General features: G+C 47.0%; 1 protein-coding gene across 14 annotated transcripts in view; it reads right to left on the reverse strand.

The window, feature by feature from the left end:
* SOX5 (SRY-box transcription factor 5) overlaps positions 1 to 15848 on the reverse strand; it is a 590818-nt gene that overhangs the window by 142548 nt on the left and 432422 nt on the right. For 12 of the 14 annotated variants that reach the window (XM_054281898.1, XM_054281897.1, XM_054281899.1 and 9 more), the window contains one exon: positions 2316 to 2402. The exons of the other annotated variants lie outside the window; for them this stretch is intronic. In XM_054281898.1, coding sequence (XP_054137873.1) covers positions 2316 to 2402 — 87 coding nt within the window. The remainder of the gene's footprint in view (positions 1 to 2315; positions 2403 to 15848) is intronic. 14 annotated transcript variants of the gene reach the window in all.

Consider the following 15848-nt stretch of genomic DNA (forward strand, 5'->3'; position numbering starts at 1 on the left):
ATGGTGCCATGAAAACCACATTCCTGGGCACTAAATAATCAGCCTGCCTGACCCCCCAAGAATCTGGAAGTCAAATTCATTTACCCCCAGAGGGCAATGCTCCATTGTGTCCTCCCTCCTTTCCAGCCACCTAGGAACAATGGACAATAATTGCAACTGTCACGGCAGTCAGTAGGAAAAATAAACCAGTGCCTGTTTTCACAGCTTACTGCCAAACTTGATCCAAACACCTAATAACCATACCCCCAACCACAGAACCACAGTCACACTAAAAAGCCTCAGATGTGAGCCTTTTGAACAGAGCTGCGGAACAATAACTCGACTTGTGTTCAAAATATAAAGCTAAAAACCAAAAATTAAAGCAAAGAAAAGTCTTCTTTGAGGCTGTGCTGCTGCTCCCCATCCTTTCCCCCAGGCACGACTGAAAGGACTGTTGAATTTCTCTGGTGGGAGCATATAGCTGGCTGCTGCTGCTTTCAAGTTTAGCTTGTGAAAGGGAAAAAGGGGAAGGGAGAAAAAAGATTGCCCTCCAAAAGAAAAAGATCACAGGCAGCGGGAACAGACCACCTTCTCAGTGCACAGCACTCTTCAGAGCAGCTCCACAGCGTGCACGGGCACTGGAAAATCACTGGGAGTCCTTCTAAAGGCTCCGGTGTGTCAGGAATTAAAGAGGCTCCTCACACTGTGCCAGATCTGCTGAAACACATGCCCAAAAGTGGGTATCAAAGATGCTTCCCCATACTCTGCCCCCGAAACGTCCTAAAGATGCATCAGGTCGTGCCAAAGGGTGATTTCATCTTGAAACAAAGTGCTTTTAAAACCCAGAACTGCCAGGTAAGCCCAGGGGCTGCCCTTCCTCCTTGAGACCTGTTGCTTTACACACATGGAGCAAGAGGAATGAATAACCCAAGGTTTGGCCCTCTGGAGCCATAATAATCACCACCATCATCATCATCACAACGACCTCTCAGCCTGCTGGGGGCTGGAGCACTGCCTTCTGTTATAAAGTTATCCCACAGATGTAATGATATAAAGTTATCCCACATATGCAATGAATATATATCTTGAATTACAGCTTGCTAGGGAGAAGCCTGGGGAAACAAGGGAATATTTTCCTGTTTGGGTAAGGCAGTGGAACAGCACAGGCTAATGCTAGTGGCTTATCAGTGACAGGCTGGAAGGCCCAAAGAATTAAAACAACACTTTCTCTGCATCTGCACCAAGCCATAAACCTGTGAGAGCACCTTGTACTGTGTGCCTTACTGGATATTGCACACCTCTTGTGCACAGGGCCCTTAGAGCTGCCAGCACAAGGTCTGGGAGCCTGCCTGAGAGAGCATCTCTAGAGCAGGGACAACATGAGCAAGCAAACATCCCAAAGTCATGGACAGAAACTAAGCCCTGTTTATAAACACAGGAGGAGAAGGGCCTAATTTTAATTTCGTTCTACTTTCACATTTCCAAAACAGCGTTGGCCTGGGTTTTGCTACTCCAGATGCACACTGCTATAAACGGGAGAAGAATCAGAGTCACTGCTTCTTTGCAGAGTGATAATGGCTGCTCTGAAAACTTGCAATTTCTGACACGTGTGTTTTGAGTGAGTTCCCCATCATCAGCACTGCAGAGGAATTATAAAAATATTAAATTACACGAAAACAAACAACCACAGGTTCCCTAAAACGACCTCGGATATAGAAAATGGGGAAATATCTTGGCAAAGCAGAAACTACTGCTGCTGGAGAGTGGTCAAATTTTGTCATTTTCCTTCTGGAGTACGGCTTTAAAAGAACATGCTCTAGTGCACAGATGTTGTACGCTGTCTTTTAAAATCTGCACTGGCTAATTTCAGTACCTAGAGGTACCATTACACAAACTTCGCTCTTTTTATTCTTCCCTACGTGCAAAAAAAGTAAAAAAAGAAAAAAAAATTTAAAAAACCCTACATCATCGAAATCTGTCCAAAAATAAACAAGGAAATCGGATCACCCCCAAATTTCAGAAACTGAGCTCTGCTATACTCTGGTACCACATATGTCTGGTACTGACTTTTTGTTCCCCCTATCCAGCAATAGGATGGGCTCGTTTATAACAGAGAACGATACAGGCAACAACAGCTTAATGTAAATTCATTCACTTAGGGCAACAGAGCATTCCATTGATTTATATGATCACAGATGGGAGTGCACACATTTCATTTAAACCCCGAATTACCGTGTTTGAAGGGGAGGGGAAGAGGAGCAGACAAAGTTCCACAAAGCCAGCGGTATCTGCACATTCATTCTCAATTTCCTTTAGCAGAGAAACAGCGTTGTTACCTTTTATTTCTCCAAAGTTCCCTGATCCCATGGCAAGAAGCTTGTCTTTCCAGTCCTTTGATAGTAGCTTTTCAATACTGGGAGTTTCTGAGTGAAGGGGGGGAAAAGAAACGTAAGCAAATCAACATGACTGTCTCCACAATAGAACTCATTAAAAGTCTATCTGCTAAAAATAAGGCCAACCCTATTCTGGGCCCCCAGTTCGTAATGACTTCATCAACAAACTGATAAGAGGGGAGGGAAGAGAAAAAAAAAAAAAGGGAACAAAAAACTAAAAAACTGAATGTGTTTTGTCACCTGCTGTTTCAAAACCATTAGCTTTTTCCTCTAGTGGAACAAAGCTCCGGTAATTCTGTATTACAATGGGCACATATAAACCTGCAGTTCATTGTTTTTCAATTTGGTGAACAAGTTGCTGCCTATAATGGATGCCTGTCAGTTTCTGGGTGTTAGTCTGCAGTCAAAAAATAATTATGTTGATAAAATGCGGAGTAAAGACAGCGAGAGAGAGAAAGAGAGAGAGAAGCAAAGAATTAGCTCCTAAATCTGCTACATGTAATTATATCCCTCTGAGTCTTTACAATTACATCCACTTTATAATGTGTGTTTAAACATCGTGTGGTGGTAAGCACACTGTGGAAAGATTTTCCGGTAACACGCGCATTATAAATAATAATAAAAAGTTGGGTATGGAAAAAAAAAAGCTTTAAAAGACTGCAAAATCCAGAGGGAGAAGAGGCATCGCTTAGAATGGAAACCCATTATTTGCTCATTTCAGATTCTATCGCTTCCTTTAAAAATAAAATAAAATATATTTGTTCGGTATTTTCAGGAAAAATACAGCGAGGGTGTGGATTGGTCTGATATTTATGTCTGCAGCTCTTGTGTTCTGACCTCTTTTTGTGCAGAATTTTAATGCATAAGTAAATATAAATGCTAATAAAATTCAGAGAACATTAAACTCAATTCCAAACAATGTAATTGTATATTCTTGTCAGCATTTAGATGGGTACACAATTACAATAGCTTTCAATCCCACGATTAGCACTGCATTCAGTTAGAAAATGGAGTGTACTAAAAGATAAGTGTCCCAGTATGTGCCATCTAAATAACAATACCCACCCTTATTATCTGGATCTAAGACATATACCGCTATTCTCGCGCTGGTGTTTATGTGTATTTGTATTTGTTCAGGCATTTGTTTACCCCCTACCAGGAGCATAAAGGGAGCGCACGTTAACTTATCAAAGGCACCGTCTGGCCTAGAGACCGCGCCATTATTAGCGACTGGTTAACTTTCCCCGCAGTAAAAACCACGGCGAGCCACCTTCATTAGCTCCTTGGGCTAATTGCACCTCTCGTCCCCCGCCGCAGCTCGGGGCGGCTCTGCCGGGGGGCGAGACACGGTGCCCAGGGCAACACCGCGCCAGGGATGCCCTCCTGCATCCCTCGGTGCCCAGGGCAACACCGCGCCAGGGATGCCCTCCTGCATCTCCCATCCATCAGGCAGGCAGAGGGACGGACGGACGGACAGACAGACAGCCGGGTCAGCCCCGATGCCCAGGGAATGCCCGTGCCAGGGATGCTCTCCTGCATCTCCCATCCATCAGGCAGAGGGACGGACGGACAGACAGACAGCCGGGCGGGAGAGCAGCGACAAGCTCCGGATGGATGAGCGCACAGGAGGCGCTGGGTGCGCTCCGGGTCTGTTCGCCTGGCAGCGCCCCGAGCTGCTCCTGCTGTGCCCGCGGCGTTCGGGGGTTCCCCGGGCTGATCCGGGGACATCTCTCCGTTGGAATCCATCCCCGATCGTGTCTCTGCCCCCCGAGCCCGCCCCGAGCGCGGCCGCCGAGCCGGGGGCGCCGCCGGGCTCCGGCCCCTGCCCAGCTCCGTCCGTCCCCTCGACGGAAACCACTGCCCACAGCGCGAACAGCTCACACACACACTGCCCCTTTCCCTTGTTTCTGTCTGTAACATACATATATTTAATTATCATCGCTCCGTGCTTTTCTGCAAGCTCCGGAGCGGCGTGTAAACGGGCCGGAGCAAGCGCGGCGTTTGCGGCGGAGCGCCGTCAGTCAGCGAAAGCCAACAAACCTTTGCAAAGCAGGAATGCGGCAACAGGGCTCTACTGAGGGCTGACAATGGGCTCCGGAGCCTGCCGGCACCGAGAGCGGCCCGCCTCACTTTGGAGCCCATTGTCAGCCGAGTCCCGGGCAGAGCTTTCCCCGCGGCCGGACAGCACACGCCGCGCTCCGCCCGGGGAGAAGCGCAAGGCAGCTCCGAACTCGTGCTGAGAGCCTTAAAGCTGCAGGAGCCGCTCCGGAGCCGCGGCTGCCGGAGCCCCGCTGCGCTGCCCGCTGCCATCCCTGCCTGCCCGAACCCCTGTTTGCCGGCATCCCTGCCTGCCCGAACCCCAGTTCGCCGGCATCCCTGCCTGCCCGAACCCCTGCCTGCCGGCATCCCTGCCTGCCTGAACTCTACTCTGCCAGCACTCCGGCTTGCCCGAATCCCAGTCTGCCAGCATCCCTCCCTGCCCGAATCTCAGTTTGCCGGCATCCGTCCTTGCCCTAACCCGTTTGCCGGCATCCCTGCCTGCCAGCATCCCAGTTTCCCCGAACCCCTATTTGCCAGCATCTCTCCCTGCCTGAATCCCAGTTTGCCGGCATCCATGCCTACCCTAACCCCAGTTTGCGGGCATCCCTGCGTGCCCGATACCCCGGCTCCCGTGCCCGGCCGGTATCGGTGCCCGTGTCCCTCCCCGGGGCACCCGGAGCTCCGCAGCGCTCCCGCCCCAGCCCGGCACAGCGAGCGATGCCCGCAATAAACGCCGAGAACGGCCGCGTATCAATGACTGAGTTGCTGCGAGAACGGCGAAGATCGCAGCAGGAAACCGCGATTGGGGATGTGAAAGGCCAAATGGCAAAATCCCAATAGTAACAATGCATCTGTTCGTTAACGTGTGGATATGAGTAATATGAAAATTTAACACAATTATAAGCCCCCTCAGCAATCCTGATGGCATAAAATAGATTGTGGTGATCTAATCAGTGCTTCCCCTGTTGAAATTCTGTATGTTAACTATTCAAAACAATATTATATAGATTTTTTTTTCCTTTAAAAACCCCCAAGCAATCATATTAAATTGATATCCTAACTTAGTCTCAAACCTCTCTTGATCTGAACTGCAATTTTTACATAAGACACTTCAACACAATTTTGACACAGGATCAGCAAATCATCATCCTTCTCTTAATCCTTAAAAAGAACTTCAATTCTGAAAGACAATAGCTTCCCCACCCCTACAGCTTTACGGAGCCAAAGACCTAGATCAGATTACAGCTTGTTTAATTCTATTATATACCATGTTAACATCTTGTACTTACATAAAATATGCTATTCATATACTCAGCCTATCACATTTCAGTAACTGCTTGTGAAATACCTTATGCACCATGTCTTGGAAAGAAACATTTATTATGTCATTTATGTACCCCATTAAAAAAAGATTTGAAATTTACACATCTTAAATAAAAATAACTGCTTAAAAGGTTACGACAGTAGAGGTTTCACGAGTTACACAGGAACAAAGTCATCCTTTGTTCAGCTTTTTTTAGAGCTGACTGGGAAGATGATGCTCTCAAACTAAGAGAAGAAATAAACACTGTCTCTTGTCTGCAAGGCAGGCATTCTCTGGAAAGTCAGTTAAACTTTTAATGCTCGCACATATGATGTGCAGCTTGAAACAGGGAAAGGAGGCCTGCACACAGGAACTGCCATTCCTGATCCCTACTCTGCTCCTCTCCTCTCAGATTCCCCAAAATCATGTTTTCTTACATGCAAAATCTGAGCTATATCGTGACAGGTTCTGGATGCACATCAGGACAGCTGTGAACTACAGTGTATTACAGTGCTCTGCATTTCCAGAAAGCCCACACATGCTGAGTATTCCTAACACCTCCTAATTCACCTAACCTTTGAGAAGAACCAAATTGCCTCTCCCTTTCCTTCTCCCAAGCGCACCTGAGCTGAGAGCCCTCCCCAGCACCCATCTGCAGTGTCCTGTGGCACACAAAGCCACAGCACAGGATGGATTCCTTCATCTGCAGGACTTGCTAACAGGCTGTTTGTGAACAGGAGCTCAGTGGTGTTTGACACGTTTGTTCCAGACACACCATGAGGAGCGTTACATGCTGCTGCAGAAGGGGATTACAGGGAGGGCGCCAAGAGAAGGACTGAGATGGCAAGAAGAGGAATCATCAACTAAACACTGGCCAAGAGGCACCTGTCTGAATCAGCAGATTCGGCCTGTGCACTACTGGAAAGCAAATCATCCCAGTAAATTAACATTAAGAGGCTTTCAAATCTTATTTTTGGTGTGCTAACAAGCATGTCACTGTCCCTCTACTCCTGTATATGATGCTTAAATACAGCTGCACTGACTGACTTGCTCAATAGCCCAAAAGTTTTCACTCTGTGAAAGGAGTGGTTTGTTTCCAGGAAAGGGACGAGGCTACAGAGCCACAGTAAGAGAGAAGCACAATTTTTATCACTGTCTGATGGAATTCTGTTGAATTTAGTCTACTACCTGAAGTTCATTTTTTTGAGCATTTTAGCTCCCCTTTGGGAGTGGAGCTAATCCTGCTCTCAGTTCAGTGGCAGCACAGATGCACAGGTACCTGGGCCTGCCTTGGAGCATTCCAAAACCCAGTCCAAAACCCAGCATTCCCTCCAGAACAGAGTAATAATTTATTAGCAAGAAGTTGTGAGCTTTATGTCTCACTCACTAAATTGGGACCTGATTGGTCTCAAAGAGAAAACCTCTCACACTATTGGAGAGCCATGAACAGCACACTCTGGAGAACCACAGCTATAAACAATGGACACAGAAAGAGAGATAGTAATTGTTTTAATTCTTTTCCTCTAAGATTTTCCTGGGAGAAACTGTCTCTGTCCTTTCTTTGAACGGAGAACACCCACAGAAGATGTCTGGCCTGGGCAAGGATGATGACACAAAGTGCAGCAGGAACAGAGAGAAGCCAAGGGGTGCTCAGTGCCCAGCCAGACCAACAAACATTCCCTGCCAACAGGAGCCATTCCTGGAGGAAGGAGTACGTGGTTGGCACAAATTATCATGAATGAACTTCAGCGCTGCCTGACACACCTCCCACTTCTGGCAAGCACCTTCCTTTGTGTATTAGGAAAGCACTGGCAAACACTGGGCTGGCACCCATTATTCACCTTTTTCTTCTGCTGTGGTCATAAATACGTTCCTGTCAGCCACAGCTCCACCCAGAGTTCCTATAACCCTCACCTACCAACATGCCACCCTGCTCTCTGCTCAGGCAACACCACAAACCCTCTATGGCCTAAATCAGGAAACAAAATTAAGGGCACATTTCCACTCTGCTTTTAACAGAGCAGAGAAACACACAGATAAAAGAAATTTCTCTGCTTATACCCCCATTTTTTTTAAGAAGTTCCTACCAATACAAAACCAGAAACAATTTTAAGGCAAGAGAAATGAAGCAACTATTATGAAGGAATGGCTGGTATCAGCAGGTTACATAGACATGCAGCATCTGCATACACATATGGTTCTCCATCAACAGAATCATGCTTTTAGGGAACTACTTGCAGCTAGGCAAGACACTATGAATCACGAGCAGGCACAACACAGAATGTATTTAAATTTGGAAATCAAAGACCACAAAACATACATTTTTTTCTCTTGCCTTCCAGGAAGCACTGCAGTTTTTCACCAGTCTAAAAGCAGTTTAAACTTTCGGAGCAGACACTAGGAAACACCTCTATAAATGTAAATATTGCTCAAATGTGGGACACGGTTGCTCAGGCGTGAGAAGCAAAGGCGTGGTGCTGAGCACAACACTACCTGGGGCTGCTGTGCCCGGCCACAAAGTGCTGTGCTTCTGGGTTCTGTGAGTTTGGGGGTTTTTTTAATACACAAAATCTTTTTTAGACTTCCCAGAGCTGAAGCAAACATCCCAGTTCCAGTACCAGGGATCTGTGGTGCTCCGGCCAGCACATCTCAGCGTGGCTCTCACTGCACCACTCCATCACCAGCACTGTGCAGGAAGCAGCTGGGCTGCACATGTCCATGGGCAGCGTCCCAGCCCACTGAACAGCTCCCTTCTCTGGCAGGGAAAGCCAGCCCTCCTGCTCCTGGGATGCCCAGCCCCATCCCAGCCACGGGTTAGCTCGCAGAGCTTTCCATTTCAGAGCACAAAACCAGCTTCTGTACCCACAGCTGGCTGCAGCCACCTGCGGTGCACAGTGACACCAGGTCACCACTGCAGTCCTGCTGCACACAGGGCCTCATCCTCGGTCTGCTCAGAAACACAACGCTTTTTAAAGTTGCTCGCTCTCTTCTGCAATGCCCACCATGCTGCTTTGATGAAGCACATGCTGTATATGAATGATAAGACATTTCATTGTCATTTCTGGTAAAAGAGCACTGCTTTTTGTGCTTTAAAAAAATAATTCACACAGCCAGAAAAGGATCTGTAGCACCATAAATAAATTACTTAATATTTCAATATCCAAATCGATAATCTGTGAATGACACCAGAAACAGGATTCTACTCTACCCATAAATATACACAGTGATTGCCTGCTCAACTGCTCACCAATGCCTACTGCCAGTTCCACAAGAAAGTTACCTAAAACCACAGGGATGTTTATTAGGAAGGAGAGGTTAGAATGGCCTTCAGATACAGTCAACTACCAGTTGTTAAAGTAATTATTGCCACAGCACATTGTACAGCTGAGATGGCCATGACACACAGAGTGTCCCCATACAATTTCTGAAAGCTTCAACCCATAGAGAATAACACCAAACCTCTTCAGAAAGCTTCAACCCAAATACCCTAACACCTTACCTCATCAGAAGGCTTGAGGCACCTGCCCACACACAGTAGCACCTTTCCACCCCAGCAGGCTGCAGCATCTGCCCTCCCTGTCCCTCAGCCCAGCCCTTTTATGCCCTGCTGCTGATGCCCTGCACCTGTGTGCCCTCTGTGCCCTCATTACTGTTAATGCTGCTCACCTGTGGGCACAGCTGGGGCCAATTGGGGATGATGGGGCACAGCCCACCCCAATCACCCCTGACTGGGTGCCTACAAGTCATCTCTTGGGCAAACCCCAGCACAAAGCAGGAACGCATGGCTAGGCAGGACTGGAAGAGCAAAGAGATTTGTTAAACTAGATTTGAGACCCAAACCAGCATCTCAATCAATACCACCTCAGGAAGAGCCAGGCTGTTGTCTGAAACTCTACTCCATCAGCTGTGTGCTCCCCAGGCTGTCCTGTACCCTGAGCAGTCCCCCACCCCAGGAGCAGTGCCACACTCACACAGGAGCTGTGCAATGCCAGCGCAGCACCCAGCCCCTCAGCCTCCCAGCAATGGAGCCCATGTTCATGTGGGGGATACACAGGCCACAGCCAGGATGTTCTCAGCTTCCATCCTCTGCTGGAATGCAGCCTCAGCACAGAGCCTGCTTCCAGGTGTGAAAAATTCAGGCATTTCTCGAACTGTCTCTCTGTCAAACACTCCTCTGGATCGACACTGGATGTCCAAAAAGCCCATCTGAGAAAGCCACCTCTTTCATGAGCACATTGCTGAGCCAGGTGAGAAGCATTCCTGCATTCCTGCTCTCACCTCAGCACAGGAACTCCAGCTCTATCTCTGTTATGTCTAACATCCTAACTTGTACATACTCCACTGCCTTCCCTACCTTAGTGACAGACCCCACCAAGGCTACAAATTGGGTGCTGATAACCCTGCAGAGCCCAGGGCTGTAGCTGCTGGGTGTAATTGCCACCCATTCCACTGCTGAGGGCCTGGAAATCACATTTGTGCTCCACTCACACCTCCACCAACCTGTCCTTCCACACCAAGCCTGGAGCCACTGCTGGCTGCCTCAGATTGACATGGAGCTGGGCCAGGACAACCCCAAATTATTCTGAAACAACCCCAGAACGGTGCAGTTTATGGTCACTGCTCAGTTACCCTGCACTGAAATGTCTGTCCTGAAAATGCACAGTAGGATGTGCCCTGCTCAGATGCAATCTGCCCTTCCCATTTCCACAGCAGTGATGCCTCTGGTTTAGGTTTTCTATTTTTCAGATTCCTGCCGCTTTAGTTCTGAGCTTCATGTTATGGGATGGTGAGCTCTGTGCACAGGGCAGGGAGACAAAACAATTCCTGCTCCAGCTGGGCACCAAGGACAAATGACCCAAATCTCAGCCCAAGAGCACAAACAAACAGAATGAAGAGAGAAAACCAAGAAGGATGGGACTTCATAACCTAAAGCTGGAATGGGACAATGAACTGCAAGGTGCAAATGGAGCAGAACTGATCCCAGGGACAGACCCCGTGCCCGGCCGTGCATTTTGGGGCCATTTTGGTTCATCTTGGGGCCATTTTGGTTCATCTTGGGGCCATTTTGGGACCATTTTGGTTCATCTTGGGACCATTTTGGGGCCATTTTGGTTCATCTTGGGTGCAGCCCTGGCTGGGCTCTTGTGCTGCCCAAGGTGGATCCATGGAAGAGATGCTTTCAATAAATCTCTGCTTTATTCTGTAACTTTAGGATGATTCCAGCTCCCCGCCAGCACTATCTTCTTCACCCCTAATTAAATTAACATGCAAGAACGAAGTAAGTTTTGAACCTTATCAAACTTTAAATAAAACAAAAGTGAAATTTTTAAATGTGTCAGTTCTTTCCTGATGTACAAAAAAATAAATACATGAAACAGAGTAACTCGCTTTCAAACACCTGAGCAGCAGCCCCTTCCTTTTTAATTAAAGCTCCACCAGTAGGAATCCTTATGAAAAGGAGGGCAACAGTGAAATTAAAAAATCCTCTCCTACATATGAAAAAAGAAGAATTCTGTCTTATTCTGTGTTCTCAGCTTTCTAATGCCCCTTTAATTCCTGGCATCTCTAAATGAAAGAAGGAATTGATTTTCTCAGGAGTGGTCCACCCAGCAATAAAAGTGTGTCAGATGACAGAAGGAGGTAGTATTCTGAGCTTCACTGAAACCCTGAAACCACTAAGATATTTTAATATTTCCAGAGACTATTTCATGAGTAACTGCATAAAAACAAAGACATCTATAATTAAATAACATTAAATTTCACTTCAGTTTTGTGTTTCCGTCTCAGTTGGACAGAGATACTCCACCAGAATACATACTCCCCTGAAATACATTTTTGTATTAGTGCTACTAACTGAGCCAGGCTCTAATTAAAGGGCCATAATATCTTGTTAATATTAACAGAGGGCCATGGTTTTGGTCTGCTAATTTTTCACATCTTCAGCACATCCTTGATAAGTAAGAGGGATTTAAAAAAGGCATTCAGTGAGACGACTACACACTAACTTTTTATAGGTATTGACACACCATCAAGGATGTTCTAGGGAGATTCCATGGTTTACCCTTTGACCAAAAAGATCTTTATGCTGATCTGTCACTTTTAAAGTAAGTAAGTGCATTGTCAAACAAACCCTAAAACAAAGCAGCAAGAGCCCCCAGAAGTATGTAATCTAAATAGCCATAAAACATAAATTGAGAGCGACAGTGTTTGGCTAGAATTCCAGGGAAATCCCTGCAAAGCTCAACTGCTCCACTTCTGAAATCCTAAATTCAACAGCAGCCATGTAACCCTTCACACACAGTCACCACAGTGTTCTCACCTGAAAATTTCAGAGCAACTTACTTAAAAAATGGAGGGAAAAGAAAAATTGAGCCCTGAAGCGCCGGTAATTTTCCTCAAAAATGAAAAACGCGAGGATTACGGGTGATGAAGCTGAGGAGACAATTTTCTAAATAGCCCATCTTGCAGCCCTGGCCATGCTGTCCCTGGCCCCCAGCAGGAAGGCAGTTCTGGGCTCTCTCAGGCTGCCCATGGAGCTGGGGATGCCTGGGCCTCCTCACCCTTCCATCCTTCCTCACCTGTCCTGACCAAGGGCCAGATTTGGCAATGCCACAGAGAAATAAAGGGGAAAAGGTAAGCAAAACAAGCACCCTCCTCAGGAAGCTGCAACTTGCACTACTGAGGGGTTTGGGGTTATTCTGGGACAGCTCTCCCTGCTTTGGGGGACAGAGGCAGCCCTGGCTCCCTGTGCCCACCCTGGGCAGAGATGCTTCCCAATGGGAAATATCCTGCTGCAGCTGTGCTGCTTGCTGGCATAATCATCAGAATCATCAGCTCCCACCCTCCTCCCCCACCCTGTTTTCCCTTTTTTTATTTTTTTTTTTGACAGCTGTCTTCCTATCTCCCCAACAGGTGCTATTAGGCCCCGAACAATGGCCAAGGCTTTTAAGGCACTGCTGTTGACAAGTGAAAGGGAACAACAAATGGCTCGGTAGTGCTCTTCTCCCAGGGTCACTCAGCCAATGGTAATAGTTATTATTTTTATTTATTAGCTCCGTGGCACTGTCCCCCATTGTCCCTCCTCCCCAGCCTGCCCTTGCCGTGCCGGCAAGGAGCTTTTTACCTTTCCATAAAAAGGGGCGAGCGCTCGCTCCGAGCCGGCTCTCCCTGCAAAGCGCACGGCTAATGAACGCTGTCCATTTGGGGCTGGATAATTCATGATGTCAGCCAGCAGAGCTGGGAGGGCTGCACCCAGACACGGCCATGGCTCACCCTGCCAGAGTGACAACGGGAGCACAGGGGCTGACAGGGCACACAGGGGCTCTCACCCCTAGCTGGGGCTTCTTCTCATGATAATTACAGGATTAGCAGGTAAACATGACACCCCCTCTCTTGAGGTTGATGTAATTTTTCTTTCCCCTGCTTAGCATTTTGCTGACTGCATCATAATCCCCTTCAGAGAACAATGGCAGGTGGAAGGAAAGTTAATTTTCCCTTAAATGAAAATGACTGCGCCCATTTAAACAATGCACTCTGAAGTGTTACTGCCAGGAGAAAAAAGTGTGCCAGAATGTTTTCTGATCCTAATATATTTCCGATCCACATATATTCACTAGACAAGGTTACTCAATTAATAAATGGAATGCAACAGATAAACCCTATCAAATGCAAGCCCTGTGTTCTCACTGTCCTGGCAAACCAGGTAAATATGAAGGAAAATCAGGCAATTCCACGTCCAAATGAAATCAGTAAACCAAAAATTGACCCAGAGGCACAAACACACTAGAAAGTTGAAAATGTAAAGCTAAAACCCATCAAAGTTTTGACACATTGTGGAACTGGTTGGTTTAGTCATGTGTTATCTATCAGACTGAGGTAACAGTATGTACATCTTTGATCATCTGCACCTATTTATTTCAATTATAAGTTGACATGACTGTGTAGTGAAAGGGCTACAGACATCAGGTTGTGGATGTACTTCCCAGATAAAGTGTGTACTGTTATAATTTGAACCCAATATAACACTGAAAGAACCAGAAAAGAGTCATTTGGGATGTTCATAAAACCATTGAAGGAATTTTAATAATCGAAACCAGAAAACTGGAAAGCCTATTCCCCTGAAACAACAAAACCCCCACAGATTAGGCCCAGACTTCCATTCTTTTGCAAAGCATGACAGACTGTTTTACCCCTGGAAGTGAGAATTAAAGCACACACGCCTGGTGCTAAACAACTCCACATCCTGAATGCCTCTTGCACAACATATGTGACCACAAACCCTCAACCATCCACTGCCAGATGCCAGACAGACAGGGACAACAACATTATTAATAATCACATTAAAAAAGGTACACTATAAATCAGTGCTTCTGAAGTGCAGGTAGTTTCAGAGTAAATCACACTGCTAGCTGTGGTGTAAATGATATTTGCATGAAATCCTTATGCCAAATTAGGTAGAAATTACTAAGGCTAATGCCATCCTTGGACTTGCCCACAATAATCTCCCAGGAGTTGCACACAGGTTTCCCCACTGAAGTGCAGCATCCCATCTGCCTTGACAACGTGCTCTGTTTGCTCTCACTTGTCTCCATTCACGGATTTTGTTGGACTCTGTTATTTTCAGCATAAATAGGGTGAGGAAATACTCTGGGCTCCCTTTTGATCAAGCATTTTTCTTTCTGAGGTAGAGAACAGCATCCAGATACATGGGTGTTTCAGCCATGCAGCAGCTGTGACAGGTAATCCCCAAATACCCAGACAGAAATCAGAGGAAGTCTATTATGCACAGCTCTTTAACATAATGGTTCCAGACAAGGGGAAAGGAAAGTCAGAAAGTAAAAGCAGAAAAGTCAAAGAGGGGAAAACACAAGGGAGATGAAGAAAACAAAGCTGAGAATGAGAGCAAGACCAAGAAAGGGCCTCATCTGTCACATCCAAAATGTGCTTTATTACAGGGTGCACTGAAGGAGAGGAGACTCAGGGCAGCTCTGCGGCCACGCCCTGCCTGCTGGACACTGTCCCCAACATGGAACCACTCCCCAGGCAAACAGATTCACACTGGAGCATCAACTGTACCTTCAAAACACTGCCAGCATGCCAAAGAGAAAATATCTTCTTTACCATAGAGGAATCTCACTCATACCCTGCAGCAAAAGTTTTTCAGACTACTTTAGAAAAATTAGGACTTCCTTCATTCACTTTAGGATGATAAAATTTCCTCTGTGGATTGCCCAGAATGCACAGGAAGGCTGATCTGCATTTGGGATGGCTCCAGGAATGACCAAGGAGCAGGGAGGTGAATGCAGGGCAGGAACAGAACCCCTTCCCCAGAGCTAAGGGCACTCACTGGGCAGCCTTTACACATTGAGCACAATCAGGGGGCACTGTATTCCCCCTGATAAGGGAACACAGACCCCAGACAGACAGAGAATGCCAGCATTTCCTCTGATGCAGTCTGAAACAAGAAACAATTCTCTCACTCCTGCACTGCCACCCTCATCAATGGACACTGAGCATTATCCTTTTCCATCTTCATGCAGCAAAGCTGCCCATGTCACTGTGGGACCTGACCTGCTTCACTAAAAACATGACAGGACTGGGTGGACTCATCCTCACAGCCCATCTGAGAGGGCCTGCTCCAGTGCCTGCTCCCTAGCACTCAAATTAGGAACCAACTCCTTCCTGCAGTTCCAGAGCATTCGCCTGTGCAGCCCCAGTAACATCAGGGAGGGGCAAGCTCACACCAAACTGAAGCAGGATGAGCAGGTTTAGGTGAAGAAAGAGCCACTCAGAAGAGACCACGCAACACATCTGCAACATCTGCAACTCAGGATCCTCCTCATTCTTCACCTGTGAGTCGTGGTAAAGACATCTGGGCTCTGCTGTGAAGGGGCAGAAGCTGCACTTTGCTCTGTCAGACAAACCTGGGATCTCTGCATTTGTGTTCTCATCTTGATCATCTCTACCTTTCATGGCACAAAAGGAAAAAGGCATCTTCTGAAATAACTGTGTTAAAAACAAGGTGTGTCTCCTAAGAGCCTGGCCTCAAACTCAAGATGCTCAGTGGGACATGCACCTCCTGGCAGAAGAGCCAAACCCAAACTTGTGTGAGAATGGTGACCCCAAGCACCGGC

Source organism: Melozone crissalis, unplaced genomic scaffold (assembly GCF_028551555.1).
Source record: "Melozone crissalis strain CALT ecotype California unplaced genomic scaffold, PUWL_Pcris_2 ptg000033l_1, whole genome shotgun sequence".
Classification (NCBI taxonomy): Eukaryota; Metazoa; Chordata; class Aves; order Passeriformes; family Passerellidae; genus Melozone; species Melozone crissalis.